Genomic DNA, 17,723 nt, shown 5'->3' on the forward strand with positions numbered 1-17,723 from the left:
TTTATCCGGTTTGTACAATGCTATATACTGTATACGCTGCCATTCTTTATTATATTCTGTAAGTGCCTTGAGCATGGGAAAGGCGCTATATAAATAAAATGTATTATTATTATTATTATTAAATTAAGGATTTTTCAAATGTTTATTTTTTTCCCTGTGCTTAAAACTCATTAAAAAGAGTGTTTTTCATGAGCGGATCGTAGCGCTATAGTGCGAACTCTTGCAATGTTAGTTTTCTCTGTTGTTCAAGGTTTTCTCAGTGTTATTCAATGTTTTTACATTTAGTTTACTATTTACGCTGTGCATTCTATGGTGTAATTAACTATATTTGTGCTTAAAAATCTTTAAAAAAAAATATATATATTTACATACAGTTTGTACGGTCTGGAACGGATTAATTGTATTTACATACAATCCTATGGGGGAAATTACTTTGGGTCACGACCAAATTGGGTTACGACAGAGTTTTGGAACGAATTACGGTTGTGACCCGAGGTTCCACTGTACTATCAAATTAACAAAAGATAAAACAAATGCTGCCCCAACAGGCCTCACTACACAAGTTGAAATTCCAGTGTGTCAGGTGAGGGGGTTTGCAACATATAATAACACAAGAAATATATAGCTTTCTTTTTCCCAAACCTTTCAGATTCTTTCTCCTTTTGTTTCCACTCTAGTTGCACTACCATCCTGTCTGTCAAGCGTTTACTCCCACCAACACCATAACTCCATTGTTAAAAGGCTTCTGACGAGACGTGGGCTTTAGAGAAGATAGATAGATGTAATTTATATGTCAACTTTGCCCATCCCATGACCACCTCTCTCTCACATCATTTCCATTGGAGTAATTATCTACAAGACAGTTCTCAAGCCTTTGACTCCCTCATATACAGACTCCAATAAACACAGACTTTGCAGTGTCTTAACTATTTATTCCTCCTCTCCCTGGTAACCCTTTGCTAGCCACATAACATGTTGAAGAATGTTGCTATATACACACTTCACCTGTCTTGTGGCACCACTGAGCGATTTGTATTGTTTTGAGCAGATCCGCTGAGAATACTGTAAGTTTTGTTCTTTTGTAAAACATATGTGCAAGTGTACATTATTTTTTATATGTGCAGTGGAATTGTGTTATTTTTTTTCACTTAATTCATGCTTGACTCATTTCAAAAGAAACAAATTGTGAATTAATGTGAGTCTTCATTTTGAATGCGTTATGTTGACATGATGGTTTGTGCCTTTTCATAATGCACTGCCCAACAGTCTGTTTTTATCTTAGGAATTCTACAGTATACTGTAGTATAATCATGTATGGAGAATAGCTTTAAGGAAATAAATTCATCTTTAAGTCTGCATCCAAGTATAAAGAAATGCAATTAGAAACATATTTTGCATCACAAAGAAGCCAAACCAAATACAGCAGTCAATCTTTATATAGGGCCATTTACAAAGCACTTTATCTACCTACTGTATCAAAATTTAAATAAAGTACCAAACTGACAGAGTAGCATAACACTGTTCCACATGTTTGCATTCTAAATACAGTGTATTGTTTTGGAATCTTTGACAATTTCTATCCCTTGCACAAGATTTTCTGCACAATGCCTTAATTTTTGCCAGCTTATGAAAAAGGCTGATACCAAGAGGGCCACAATCATGGAAAAAAATGTAAATGATGGATTGACAGGCAGTTCTCTAGAAAAAGAAAAAAGTTTAACTGTAGTAGTGGCACATGCTGTTGAGCTGTCAAGTCTAAATGGATTATTTCTTTTCTAGTCATTCTTACAAAAAAAACTTCAGAGGTTAACAATAATAATGTTTTATTTTCTTAAGTACACTAGTGTGATGAATAGGAATGACAAAATGAAAGAACTCCTTAAATCTGTTTCAGTCTATATTGGTTAAGGGAAAGTAATGATTAGTAAGGTTTAATCTAATTTCTGTGGGGACCTACATAACCATGGAACTATATCTCTCTGAAAAATTCCCTGTGGCATATTAGGTTATAGTGTGCATTGAAGAGTTTGTGTAGTATTTGAAAGAAACCTTATAGTAGTTACTGTATGTTTGAAAATGAAAACCTAGAGACTGTGAAGTATTCAAGAAATCCATATTACTAACCAAGAATGGTAAACCGGATGGCATGGACGCAGGTACACGGCGATGGGACCATGAGACATACTGCACAGGCACGTACAGCGCACGTCTCATGAACCGCGAGTGAAGTCGTATCCACCGCGAACGAAGGAGTCACGGCCCAAAAACGAAAGAGCTCAACTGACGTGAATGAGAAATGAAGCAACAACGCGCCCATAGCTAACGACTAACGACACAGCCACAAAGAAAAGAGGATTCTGCGCTGCACCCCAGATTCAAACGGAAGAGGCTACGGCGGCCCCACAGGTCCACAATGATGGTACGGAAGGCGCAGGTGTCACCGCCATATTGTGAGTGGCACTACTGCGGAGTGAAGTTAGGAATAATGTGCTGCTTGGGATTGTACAAACCGCTGAACGCTTTACACTGAATTCACACACAATACAGTTCAACGATACAAACACGAGCCCACCTGGATAAGATAAATGAACGCAGGCGCCTACAACGTGTGTCTGAAACTGCGGAAGCAAAGCAGGCACGGGTTCAAAACGAACGAGCTCGACTGACGGACATACAAACACGAGCCCGCCTGGATAAAATCAATGAACGCAGGCGCCTACAACGTGCGTCTGAAATGCCGCAAGCAAAGCAGGCACGGCTCCAAGACGAACGAGCTCGACTAATGTATTTCAGGATACCCAACGGGGTAGGCGAGCGAAGCGAGCAGGGGGCAGAGCCCCCCTTGTGTAAAGCATGAAATGATAACATAATACAGTGGACAGATTGCAGTTTTCAAACAATCAGATGAAATAGAAACTGCTAGCATTTGGATTCTATATGCTGCTTTTAATTCTGCCTTGTATTTTGTGATAGTTCATAGTTCTAGTGAAGCTGCACAGTTCAATTCAGTTAAACTCATCTGTATATAAAAGTAGCAGGCTTCACAACAGATTATCTCTGCTTGCTTTGATGAATTCAAAATAATGTGGTAAAGGCTATAACATTTATATTTACTGGTAAAATACACTTTGCCCTACATTTGAATTTAACATGAAAAAGGTGAATATGAGACAAAAGTACATAATAACATTTTTTAGTTTGGGGTTATTTATTGTGTACTGTATTTGGAGTTTGGCTGCTAGGTGTTTCTTATTGGCCAGGTATTTCCTGACTAATTGATGGTGCTGTATAAATCATCCGAATTTAGCTTTTACTTTTTCCTTTGGTGTCTGTCCTTGGAGTTGGAGGCATCAAACAACAGAACTGTGCTTTATAATGAAGCAAGTAATTTGAAAGTGAATATAAATTTGAACTTTTTGGATGTAAACCTCTCATTAACCCAAACAACCTACAGCAGGGGTCACCAGCTCCGTTCCTGGAGGGCCCCAGTGGCTACAGGTTTTCATTTTAACCCTTTTCTTAATTTTTGACCTGTTTTTGCTGCTAACTAACTTCTTTTGAATTAATTTTAATTGACTTGTTTTTTAAGATTTGTTACCCTGAATTTCTTCCTTGTTCCTCTGAATTATGTAATTTCTTTCCTAAATGGCACTCAAACAGGTGTGGTTAAATCTTTTTCTTGCAGGACATATAACGCTGCTTGCGTCTAGAATGGGGGGGGGGGCGATTGGGGCTGCTGCTGTCGTGCTGCCCTTCGATCATTTTAAAGCCTGTACAGCAGTACTTTTTGCCACTTCGTGTCTCTGCTGCTCGCGTTATGATCACTTCTCCGTGATCCTAAATATACACCTGACCGAATTGTGTTTTCTTTGAAATTAAACTTGTCGTTGCTTTAACTGTTTCGGGACCACAGATTCTCATAGCGTATGTTCCATTATTGTGTAAATCTACATTTTGTGCTTTGAATGATGCGAATGCAAAAAGACTTTGTTTTCTGCTCTTTGCCTTTTATTTCGCTTTGTCCTGCTATTTTTTCAATTACACCTGTTCCTGATGATTAATTTCCTTTTGTTTGTGCTAATGCGATCTTTTATTTGTCGACGTTTCATTTATAACGTATTTTTCTTTATACGCTTTATATGCACTGATACCCCTGTATCTGTGTGTGCTGCGTGCCTTTATACTACTGATTTTTTTTGCTGGCTGTCTCGCGGGTCTTTTATTTGTCTTCTGTGATCTTAACATGAAGATCACGTATCGTCTCCTAGCATTCCCTCCCACAGGATTTTTTTTAATAATAGAGAGATAATAAAACCACCAATGATTAATTGTGCACAGCTGTTAATGCACTGCTACTCAAGTATATTCAATAGCAGGTGTTCACCTCTCTCAAACTGATCAAAGTGCATGTTCCTTCTTCCTTGCTTACTGCTGCTGCCAAGCAGACACTGCTCAAGACATGGCTTCATCTTGTTCGGTGTTGCTGTTTGCATTGACTTATCAATCAGGTTGAACTTCATCACTCTGGGTAATATTCTTAGAGAGGTAGGCTCACTTTTTCACACATTTCACATACAAGTCCAACCATAAAGACTTAACCTTTAAAAATGAATTCATAGACAGAAAACTGCATTCCTGTTTTTTTTTTGGTAAGTACAAATGTATTTGTTTTATGTTACTTTTAAATGTGTTCTCAAATTTTCTATTAATTTTTAGAATACCACTTTAACTCCAGCCAAGCATGCATTTCACTTACCTGCACAGGAAAGTGAAGATAGAAACCCCTCAAAAACAGCAGATGAATAAATAAGATAGGCAAATAATCTTTAACCTTAATGTACTTGTTTTTAAGCAATCAGTTTACAACTTAAAATACTGTTTTCTTTTACTCCATTGTACTTAGTTTGTTTCATTACTTAGCATTGTGTTTGCATTGCTGCCACACAGTTCCAGAAAACCGAGTTTATACCCATCTGTGTTTTGTTCTTACATTCCAAAGGTGTGAGTTAGGTTAATTGGCAACTCTAACCTGGTCCTAAGTGAATGTGTCTTGCAGTGCCATTCCGCTTATAGATTCCAGATTATATAGATTTATAGATTTTGAACTAGATTCATCAAATTGGATACCACATGGATGAACATATTGCTTGAAATGGGGAAGCAGAATGCAAAAAAATATATAATGAAATATTCAGGGGTGTAAGTGTACAAATACTCAAAAATAAAAAATAAAGTAGGCATATTTTCCTCATATTTATCTTTTAAATTTTTGTCAGTCCAAATTGTTTATGTTGTGGAAACCAGGGGTGCTCTAGCTGCCTCAACCCCGACACAACAGGCACAGACTAAAACGCAGCAGAATACAGTTTTATTATTCTTCCTTGTTGTAACCACTCTCCCTAATGTCCCACCATTACAGCACAGTTCTAAATAACAGTCGCATACACAGAACATACAGTGGACATGCTGATCTTCTTTTCTGATTATATAGCAATTTGTATATGATACTTTTTTACCTTTGACTAAATGAGAAACTATTTTGTAATACTGATTCAGAATTTGAGATTAGTTTAATAATTAGTAACTATAGAATAAACATTTAAAAAAATGTTTTAACTTTTATGTCAGAAGTGTGTATGTGTGTGTGAGGGTGTGGCATAATATAGAGACTCGGCGGTCTATGATAAAGCTAATAAAACTCCCTATTTATGCCTTGGTATAGTGCACAATAAATTCATGAATATGTTCATACAACAATAATTGTGTAATTTATTGTTTATATCAAAATAATGAATGTGTTACATAAACAAATTTTGCGACAAAAAGATCTAATTTGCTTTATTAATAGGTTGACAATTCAGGTGTCCGTTGTCTGTCCAAAATCATCATAATGTGGCTGACTGATGCATTTTAGAACCTTAGCCATACACATTCTAATTCATAAACCTCTGACAGTATATAAAAATAAATAATTCTCTACACATACATCAATCAACAAACAGTAAGCTGATATACAGGTGCTGGTCATAAAATTAGAATATCATGACAAAGTTGATTTATTTCAGTAATTCCATTCAAAAAGTGAAACTTGTATATTAGATTCATTCATTACACACAGACTGATGTATTTCAAATGTTTATTTCTTTTAATGTTGATGATTATAACTGACTAATGAAAGTCCCAAATTCAGTATCTTGGAAAATTAGAATATCAATTAAGACCAATGCAAAAAAAGGATTTTTAGAAATGTTGGCCAACTGAAAGGTATGAACATGAAAAGTATGAGCATGTACAGCACTCAATATTTAGTTGGGGCTCCTTTGGCCTGGATTACTGCAGCAATGCGACGTGGCATGGAGTCGATCAGTCTGTGGCACTGCACAGGTGTTATGAGAGCCCATGTTGCTCTGATAGTGGCCTTCAGCTCTTCTGAATTGTTGGGTCTGGCGTATTGCATCTTCCTCTTCACAATACCCCATAGATTTTCTATGGGGTTAAGGTCAGGCGAGTTTGGTGGCCAATCAAGAACAGGGATACCATGGTCATTAAACCAGGTACTGGTAGCTTTGGCACTGTGTGCAGGTGCCAGGTCCTGTTGGATAATGAAATCTGCATCTCCATAAAGTTAGTCAGCAGCAGGAAGCATGAAGTGCTCTAAAACTTCCTGGTAGATGGCTGCGTTGACCTTGGACCTCAGAAAACACAATGGACCAACACCAGCAGATGACATGGCACCCAAACCATCACTGACTGTGGAAACTTTGCACTGGACCTCCCACAACGTGGATTCTGTGCCTCTCCTCTCTTCCTCCAGACTCTGGGGCCTTGATTTCCAAAGGAAATGCAAAATTTACTTTCATCAGAGAACATAACTTTGGACCACTCAGCAGCTTCTGACGCTGTCTCTTGTTCAAAAGTGGCTTGACACAAGGAATGCGACAGCTGAAACCCATGTCTTGCATACGTCTGTGTGTGGTGGTTCTTGAAGCACCGACTCCAGCTGCAGTCCACTCTTTGTGAATCTCCCCAACATTTTTGAATGGGTTTTGTTTCACAATCCTCTCCAGGGTGCGGTTATCCCTATTGCTTGTACACTTTCTACCACATCTTGTCCTTCCCTTCGCCTTTCTATTAATGTGCTTGGACACAGAGCTCTGTGAACAGCCAGCCTCTTTAGCAATGACCTTTTGTGTCTTGCCCTCCTTGTGCAAGGTGTCAATGGTCGTCTTTTGGACAACTGTCAAGTCAGCAGTCTTCCCCATGATTCTGTAGCCTACAGAATTAGACTGAGAGACCATTTAAAGGCTTTTGCAGGTGTTTTGAGTTAATTAGCTGATTAGAGTGTGGCACCAGGTATCTTCAATATTGAACCTTTTCACAATATTCTAATTTTCCGAGATACTGAATTTGGGACTTTCATTAGTTGTCAGTTATATCATCAACATTAAAAGAAATAAACATTTGAAATACATCAGTCTGTGTGGTAATGAATGAATCTAATATACAAGTTTCACTTTTTGAATGGAATTACTGAAATAAGTCAACTTTGTCATGATATTCTAATTTTATGACCAGCTCCTGTATACAGTAGTTGCTCAGTCATGTAGGTCTGTAGTCTATTGCAAAGCTTCTTTAAAGAATACAAATTCAGTTAATCTGTGATCATTTTTACCACACATTTGGCATTTTCTTTCCAGAATCAGAATATTATTGCTGATGCTTCTTAGTATTAGTGTGCTTGAAACCTACTAGATGAGTGAGTATCACACCTAACCAATGTGGTGAAGCAATTAAGGTGTCTGTGGGAGTGTGCGTTTCTTGTTTAAAAAAATTGTGCAGCTCAGGTTTGGTCGTTGTTGGTGCGTGCTGCAGTAAAGTAAAGTGACCCTAGGGTTTTTAATGGGGAATTGGCTGATCACGCATTCAAATGCAAATGTGGTTGGTTCAGCTGGTTTCCTCACTTTCACACCAAAGAAAGCACCTGCACCCACAAGCATAAAGAGGGCCTGAGGGGAGTGATTGGGAGGAAAGAAAAAAGGAGAATATAGCAAAACAAAAGGAAAGGAGTAATCAAGGAAATATAGTCCTTGAAAAGGAAGAAGAAAGACTCCGGTGAAAGCGAATGTGTTATAAAGGAGGCAAAGCAGTAACAGGAAGCCTAATGGCGGCAGGACAAGTGAGCTGGGCTGAACATTTCCTGGAAGACACCAATGGTGGTCAGGAAGGGAGTCAACTACGGCAGTTGTTACTGATATCTTGCCTCCCTTACATATACCTGGGAGATGGGTAAGCAGAGGGAGAAGGGAAAGTGAGAGAGTGAGAGAGAGAAAGAGCAGCACTGGGAAGGAGAGTCAAAGGCCAATTCTAATCCTGATTTTACCCTTGGTTTTATTGTATATTTATTGGATGGAATTATTTATTGATTTTAACATCCTCAGTAGAGCATGGTGTTTTATATATTGTTTGTTTATTATTTTTTGAAGATTTCGCACTGTCCCATTGCACATTATTGGACCTTTTTTGGATTACTTTATTTATTAGAATAAATAGCACAATACAGATTTGCATCAATCTTTGTTATGCGTTCTCATTGCCCTAGCTATCCCGGTTATGACTATCAATATTCATGTGCAAGAAGAAGTGATGCCAGCTGCAGGCTACTTGAGCATCACACCCACACACTGTACTCTATGGTGATATCCAATGTTTAAGATTGTATATATCTGATGTGCACTGTAACCATGAATAAATTGCATAATTTGCTACTGCTCCAAAGTTTAAAAAATGTGCACTTGTGATTTGTAACATTTCTTTGAGTAAAAGCATTGGATAAATATATATGTAGGTCAACATAAACATTAATGTCATGATAATGTCAACTTGATTTAAATGAAATATTACAGTGAAAGTAGTGCTTTATAAATGGGGGGTATATGGTTTTGAATTATACAAAAGCAAGTGGGTTTGGAATAGTGGGTACAAGGTTAATGATTCAATAATGTTTGATGCTATTAAATGACAGAAGTAACTTTATGTTAATCAGTGTTGGTGTTTTTTATATTTTATTCACAAAACATAGTAAAAGTATTTAAATGGACATTTTGTCTATTTATTTTTTACTAGGAGTGTGACCACAGCTGTTTTGGGGAGAATTTTCCTGCTACGGTATCCTCATGTTCTCTACTTCTGAGCTTGTTCCTGGGAACCTGTGCAATGCTGGTTAAAGAAACTGGTGTCACCGTTTTTGGAGTATGTGTGACTTATGACCTGTTGATTCTATGCCAGAAGCAACTCAAATTGTAAGTTGTACAGTAATTTATCATGTTGGTTTAGTATTTTGTTTAATTTTCTTCCTACACAATATTAGTAGAGAGCTCTTTCCTGTATTCTTCTTTTATACATTATAATTTTGGATATGGAAGAATATCTGTTTCAAAATTAAATGCAATCTAACTTGTAAAATACATTAATTTTATTACAACTGTTACATGCCATAATTAAAAAGAACTCAATCAAATGATTCATTGCTTTTTCAATATGACTTACAAAGGTATATAATATTTTAATGTAGGTCCATTTGACTTGTAAAAAAGCCTTAACCAAATGTAAAGCCAACTCACTATTTTTCACACAGTGTCTACTTGGACAGTGCTGCATTCCTTTCCATGATCATGTGTTAATTATGCCAAAACTAAATAAAATTAAATTCAGTGTCAAAAGAATTGGAACAAAGGGCATCAGCTGTACAACTGTACAACTGTACAACTGTTACATGCCATAATTAAAAAGAACTCAATCAAATGATTCATTGCTTTTTCAATATGACTTACAAAGGTATATAATATTTTAATGTAGGTCCATTTGACTTGTAAAAAAGCCTTAACCAAATGTAAAGCCAACTCACTATTTTTCACACAGTGTCTACTTGGACAGTGCTGCATTCCTTTCCATGATCATGTGTTAATTATGCCAAAACTAAATAAAATTAAATTCAGTGTCAAAAGAATTGGAACAAAGGGCATCAGCTGTAGGGGCTAGAAAGCGTTTTAGTCAATACTGCATTTTGGTGCTCCACTGCTACAGATGTTAAACAGATGATGTAACTTTAAGAGGTGTTGCCAGTTGTCAGTGTGGTTAAATTTCTGTGGTGTGGACTACTATCTGTTTCAACTACGGTAAATACTGAATATAGCCAAACATTCGGCAGTGTTTGTAGGCTGAAGCAAAGTTTAAAGATGCTCAGTGTGTCATAATGGTCTCTGTGTTTAAGATGGTTTGCACTCATGCTTATGAAATATTGTTCTTTCATATGCAGTATACAATATAAATATTAAAAGTTCTTCAGAAAGTATTTTTGGGCTCTCCCAGCAGAAAGGAAAATTAAGTTGTTTGCTTGACCTCAAGAAAAGAGGTGACTTATAGTTCAAAATTAACTGGTTTATTGTCCAAAACAATATTATCATAATGTTACACTTTGGAAATTAGAGAATCCACCACTATTGGACCCCAGACATACTAAAGCACAACAGCTTCTAACCTGCTTAATCCTGAGACTTTGGAATTGCTACTCTTTGTAACGTTATACTCCTGCCTCAACATACTCCTGTAGCATTTGGAGAAGACAACAGATGAAGCATCAAGAGTACCTAGGCTAACTGCTACATTTGTGTCTGTCAACTTTTATTTTGGTTCACCTGACAGAGCCTGACTGTGGATTTGTATTCTGAAAGGTTCTTTAATAAAAGCTAATCGTAAACATATTGTATTAGCATTAATATGTAGTGTTGTTGTGGTTATTTTGCTGCTGTCGTGACTTTGAGGCGCCACTATAGGCAGAAATACCTTTCTATAGGACAATTCTCAGAGGTGAACCTGATCTATTCAAGGAGCTAATGCTCCCTGCTGAACATGGTATTAATGCGATCACCAAGCTTTTTTTTCTTACTCCTTGAGATAGCCATATATTATATAATTATATTCTTCTAAACTTTGCTGAACATTTCACAGATGTTGATGTCTTTGAGTTACTTAGGCAAGCTGTGGATGTATTGGCAGCAGTGGGCTAATGAAGGCACTCCAGCAGCAAATGAAGCTAGTGTAAGCTTTACCCCAGGCCTAATTGCTAGAAGAGACTGTAGTCCTGCCTTATGAAGAGCTTTTCTTTTTTCAAATAATATTGTTTGGGGTAAGAGATAACAGTGAACCGGACAGCTAACAACAATATTTATTGATTGGGTGATGACTGCTACCTGATGGACAATGTCATTTCTAGAAACATCCCTTATTATGTTTCCTTATGTGCATTCTAGAGAGCACTGTCCAGGGGCTGTGCACCCTGCGGCACACATGATTTGAATAGGAGTACCATATGATTACTGGTTGTTTTCATTGTGAACAGGTAAGGAGGAGAACCTGTATGAAGGGGCCTCCAGGGAGGATGGAAGAAGTTTGCTTGTTTTGAGTAAAACAATAAATGCACCTATTTGTCTAAGGGTTTAAACTGTTTATCTTGCATGATGTCTCTGTTTCTCTACCATCTCAGTGCTTGTTATACACTTATTGAGAACATACATGAAATCCCTTTAACCCCTGCTGTTGATGCCCATCACCAAACTGCTTGATGCTGATTGGTCAGTTAATTTCACTTGACCATTGCTGTAAAAAGGAAATGAAATGTGCTCCATTACATGGCATATTGAAAAGGAATGAATCATTTGATTGATTTCCTTTTAATTGCGACACGAAAAAATTGTGCAATAATGAAATGCACAAAATGAATATGTATTGCATTTCAATATATTTTACATTTTTCATTGCATTTAATGTATGGCATTAATAATCTTATATATTTGGAGGTGATTTACATGCTCAGTGTCACATACTTGTAGGCAAATAGATGTCAACGGCATACCAGAAAGGTCCCAATTTCTAGGTTCTGTTGTTTTCAAATGTACGTGTAATGTGGCACTTTAGAAGAGACATTATTGTGACCAGTAAGTTCCTTCAATGTAACAGGAACCAGGGATATGTATTGCATATGTATCATTCTGAAATGAAATGAATGCATTACTGAAAAACATTCTGATAGGCTGTTATAGCACATTATTAGATTTTTCCCCTTTACTTGTATGATCTTTATTGTAAGGTGTTTCGGAGAAAGCAGGCAACCGTTTAGCATAGGGACTTTAAGTTAACAGTTTCAATTTCAAAGCACTATAGATAGCCTGGATTTTTTCCTAGAACATTGTTATCTCAAGTTAGAATCAGTTAGGCAGTGGCTGAGAGGAAAACAGATCTTTGTTAACTTATTTTGTGTTATATTGCTAAATTCTTGATATGAAGTGTATGGATTACTTTAGTAGTTTATTATTGTATATTTAAGTGGTAGATGTACTTGTTATGTTAGAGTTGTATGGTTTTGTATTTTCAATGTTGCTTCTGTAACCCCAATGTTAAAAAAGTCTGGCCTTGATGCTGACAATCTTAACAATTTCCGGCCTATTTCCCACTTACCTTTCCTGTCAAAAGTTCTTGAGCGTGTTGTAGCTTCCCAACTCACCAATTACCTAACCTCTAATAATTTGATGGAACCCTTTCAGTCTGGATTTAGGGCGCGGCACAGCTGTGAAACTGCTCTGCTACGGGTAACCAATGATTTGCTTATGGCAGCAGACTCTGAACAAACTAGCATATTAATTCTGTTAGACCTCAGTGCAGCATTTGACACTGTCAGACATGACATTCTACTGTCCAGAATGGAGAACATGCTGGGTATCTCTGGCACCGCCCTCCAGTGGTTCAAGTCCTATCTGACTGATAGGCAAGAGTTTGTTAGTCTTGGCAACAGCAGATCCAACTCCGTGCCAGTCACACAAGGAGTCCCTCAGGGCTCTGTCCTCGGTCCTCTGCTTTTCTGTATTTATATGCTTCCCCTTGGCCATATTATCCGTAGTTATGGATTGGGTTATCATTTTATGCAGATGATACCCAGCTCTACTTCAATGTTAAAAGTGGAACTTCATCAGAGCTTTCTCAGCTCACAACCTGCCTTAGTGAAATTAAAACCTGGATGGAGCAGAACTCTTTAAAATTAAATTGCAATAAAACTGAACTCCTGCAAATTGGGACTAAAATGCAACTTAATAAAATGAGCTCCTTCCCAGTCCATCTTGGCAGTGATCTCATCAGACCTGCCTCCACTGTAAAAAATCTTGGTGTCATTTTTGATTCCTCCCTCACTTATTCCACCCACATAAATCACATTAAGAAACTTTCTTACTTTCACCTCTGTAACATATCCCGTGTTCGCTCCTTCCCCTCCTTCTCTAATGCTGAGAAACTTGTCCATGCTTTTATCACATCCCGCATCGATTATTGTAATTCCCTACTGGCAGGTGCCCCTTCTAATCTTATATCACAGCTCCAGCTTATTCAAAACTCAGCTGCAAGAGTCCTTACTCGAACCAGCAGCAGCGAGCACATCACACCCATCCTGCTCTGTCTCCACTGGCTCCCTGTGTCTTACAGAATTGAATATAAAATCCTACTAATAACTTACAAAGCTTTAAATAAACTCGCACCAAACTACATCAGTGACCTCCTCCATCACTATGTGCCTGCCCGCCCACTAAGGTCCTCTGATTCTGGTAATCTTGTTGTACCCCTCACTAATCTACACTCTATGGGTGACAGGGCCTTCAGCTATATAGCGCCCAGACTCTGGAATGACCTACCAAAATTAATCAGGTCAGCTGACTCCATGAATTCTTTTAAAAAACAACTCAAAACTCATCTGTTCAGGAAGACTTTTAGCTCTACTTGACTTTATTACCTTTCTCTCAGTTTACTTCTCTGTCAAGATGCCAATGTAACCTGTATGTGTGTGTGCGAGACCATCAATTATGTTGTCTGTTTTTTTCAGAATTTACTATCTTAATCTTCTTTATTTATTTATCTGGTTTGTATAATGCTATATACTGTATATTCTGCCGTTCTTTATTATATTCTGTAAGTGCCTTGAGCATGGGAAAGGCGCTATATAAATAAAATGTATTATTATTATTATTATTATTATGGTTACACATTTATACATCTTTGTGAGCAGACAGCTCAAACAGCAAGTATACAAAATGGATATGTACCAGTCTTTGGTAACACTAGAGTCTGCAATTGTTATTTTTTTTAAGCACTTAAAGTGTACATTTTATTTACTGAGTGATAAATAATGTCTGTGGCTTACAGTAGACACCACTGTATGAGAACTACAGACTTTATGGTACAGCCACTGGCCTAAGCCATACTTCAATAAAAATGGCCACTTTCTATTCTTTTCCAAAAATTTATTAAGAAGGTGAACATGATAGTTTTATTCCCTGGAAGGAAGAACAAGTTCTGTAATGGACAAAAGAGTTTATCACTTGTGTAGAAATGAAATGTTTTTATAATGTTATATTTTTATAATAAAAACTGTATTAGGAAATGTAGTTCCCCGCAACCGGTCTCCTAATGAAAGAAATTGCAGAAGAGAGAACAAAAGCTATTAACAAAGGTCTTTACACACATGTTAGTATGTTATCTTTCTTTTTCTGTTCTTATTCAATTAATAACATTTAAATTAGCACAATTAAAGATCACATCTCAAATCCCAAGTACATTGCTAATGAGAAGCCAAGCAAGATAAAAGGAAATCAAAGGCAAAATAAGTTACTGTGTCAGCTGCAATTGACGCCTTTCGGACATGATTTTACTGAAGATTTTGTCAAAGCATGTGCTGTAGCAGACCTTTTGTAAAGAAATTTTGTCTTCAAGGAGCATTGTTGCAAAAAAGGACTGACTTTGCTTCATTTGCCTAGTAGATATGCTCAAGGCATGCATGAGAACTTTGATAACCAAAGTGCATTAACATGCCTTTAGAAATGACTGAGAGATGACGTGAAGTTGTTCTAAGCATGGTTTTTAAAAAGTATACAGCAGTGACCAAATAATAGTGTTTAATATCACCTTACCTCCTGTGTTTAAAATGGTGAACTATTACAAACAGAGATACTATGGATAAAATAGTCAGTTATCATGTGTTGCCTCCTTGGCTGAAACCAGATGAAATTTCTCTGCAACTTCAACAAAATACATATCAACATTTCATCTATTGAGTCTCAGAAATTCTTATAATTTGTTTCTTGTTTGTAGCATTTATTTATTTTACAGGTAGGATTGGACAAGAAAGAAAATGAGGAATGCAGAAAAACAAATAAAAAAATACCAGAAAATAAAAGTGTTAATAATAGAATATACGGCGCAATCTTAAAATGGGACACTCTTACTGTAGCAGAATGTTTGCCTACATTTTATATGTGCCTCTGCTTTGTTAAACTGTTTGCATGTCATTTAATCATTAAAAATGTGCACATGTCCTTTTTATTTTCCCTTCATCTTTTTCTGTACCCAGTTTTGTTCTGTGTAGCGTCTTAGGAAATTGAAGCCGTACTTACAGGAATCAGCTTAAGTCAATAGCAAGGTGACAATACACTTGTCCATGACAGGATGCAGTCACTTAGGTGTAAGTTGACAGTTAACCTTACATCTTGTTTCTGGAGAATGAGTGAAAACTCTTACTCATAAATGACCAGGGCTGGATTAAGCCCAACTGATGTCCTAAACACAGCCCAACAATGGTGCCCCCCTTAGAGCTTCCACTGCTTAATTGATAAGACATTAAGACTTACTTAGTGCTGAAGGTGAAATAAGAGATTAGAACTTACCTTGCTTATGTGACAAATCATTAACTGAAATAATAATAAATGAGCTTAAAGGTGATGGGTTTCTTACACATACTGGCTGGTGAGTTAAATGCTCACCGGAACAAGCCAGCTGTTTTTACACTCGATGAAGACAAAACTCTTCCGCTATGGGACTGGACCAAATGTGATATCTGAAGATACCTTTAAACCAAAATTTTTAAGTTTATCCATTGCCTATGTAAATATAATCTTTTTTATTTTAATAATGTAGAGTAAAGTCTAACATGACAGGCAAGGAAAATTACGAAAAATTCTGTTAAAGTCGAGTGTGGTAGTGAAAGACTGGGGAGAGAAACTCAGTGGTACCCTCTTTTCTTTGGTGCCTTAAACATGTGCTTATTTTGCTTAATGGTTAATGCAAAGCTGTAAATGATATATATGACATATTAAATCCACATAGAGAGTATTCCAGCCACTCAGTTAATTTTATTTATTTTAATTGAACAACTAGCAATGTACACATCAGAAAGCCATAAAAAAAAAAAAAAAAAAAAACCTTGAAACCTTGAAGGGTTTTTTAGTTTCTCTGACAAGCAGCCAGCAGGTGTAAAATTGCATAGCACAAAAATAGAAGCAATAAATATTTTATTGCAGTAATAAAAATGTGTCATTTATTATCCTACTGTATGAGTCAAAAGCAAACTGTTTCAGAAATAAAAAGATCCAGAGTCAATGGGTAAATGATATCTTGTTGTTTTATTAAAAAGAACATTTGGTTTGCTTTATAAATTGATTTTTCATATGAAGTGAGATCCTAATCGCTTTTTTTATTTTTCAATGATAAGCTAAGCAGCAAAAACATATCTGGTGATTCACAGCATTGTTTTCACACAGGAGACCTTTGCTAAAAAAGAACGTTTGTTTTAAGCATGGAGCAATCAAAAAAGGCTTTTACCTTTTAGCTCTATTCATGCGTATACTGTGGGCTTACTAACTTAAGACACATCACTTAAATTTGAAATGAGGAAGTTTACTTCTAGATGTCATCAGTAGCTGTAGGTTTTTCATTTTTTCTGATTGTGAAATACTTAATTCAGCTTGTGATGAAACCTCTAGCCAACTCATGTGTATATTAGCAAGCAAGCTAATCATTTGTGAAGACTAGAAAACAGTGTGACTGACCGATCATATGTTATTATTTACATGGGTTTCTGTATTTTAGAAATGTATTGCTTTGCAGAAATCTTTTAGACAAAGGTGGTCTGAACTGAAAACAATTAAAACTAAGTAGTGAATTTCGACTAACAAGACAAATAAATATGAGAGAAAATCTGGTAGACGACCTCAACAAAAATAACCCTAAAATTGAAGTACGATTAAGTAAGGGAAAAACAGTGGATTCCAAACTTATTCAGACCCCATCATTTTCTACACTTTATTGTGCTGTGGAATTAATTTTAAATGAATACTTTTTTCATTTTTTACCCATCAATCTGCACTCAATAACTGATAATGTCAAAGTGAAAACGCGTTTAGATATACATTTACCCATTTATTAAAACTAAACAGCTGAAAACTTTCATTCATATAAGTATTCAGACCCTTTATTTAGTACTTTCTAGAAGCCCCTTTGGCAGCAATTATAGCTTTGAGTCATCTTTGATAGGTCTCTATAAGCTTTGCACACTTGGATTTAGGCAGTTCATCAATTTTTCTCCTGGAAGATCCTTTCAAGCTCAATTAGAGTAAAAGAGAAGTGCCTATAAACTGCCATCTTTAGGTATCTCCACAGAAGTTCTATTGGGTTTAAGTTTTGGCTTTGCCTTGGCCACTCAAGAACAGAAAGAGACTTGTCCCAAAGGTTCTCCAGTGTTGTCTTGGCTGAATGCCATGGGTCATTGTTATGGTGAAAGGTAAATCATCAACCCAGTGTGTGGCTGCATGCACCTTTCTTCAAGAACCTGTCTGCATTTGGCTGCATTAAT

At 36.7% G+C, this 17,723-nt stretch overlaps 1 protein-coding gene across 1 annotated transcript in view; it reads left to right on the forward strand.

Annotated features, from left to right (window-relative positions):
- The window catches only part of tmtc1 (transmembrane O-mannosyltransferase targeting cadherins 1), a 607,165-nt gene that overhangs the window by 103,827 nt on the left and 485,615 nt on the right, over positions 1-17,723 (forward strand). Inside the window, exon 5 of the mRNA XM_051929219.1 lies at positions 9,152-9,300. Coding sequence (XP_051785179.1) covers positions 9,152-9,300 — 149 coding nt within the window. The remainder of the gene's footprint in view (positions 1-9,151; positions 9,301-17,723) is intronic.

The sequence above is a fragment of the Erpetoichthys calabaricus genome, chromosome 1 (genome assembly GCF_900747795.2).
Source record: "Erpetoichthys calabaricus chromosome 1, fErpCal1.3, whole genome shotgun sequence".
NCBI lineage: Eukaryota > Metazoa > Chordata > Cladistia > Polypteriformes > Polypteridae > Erpetoichthys > Erpetoichthys calabaricus.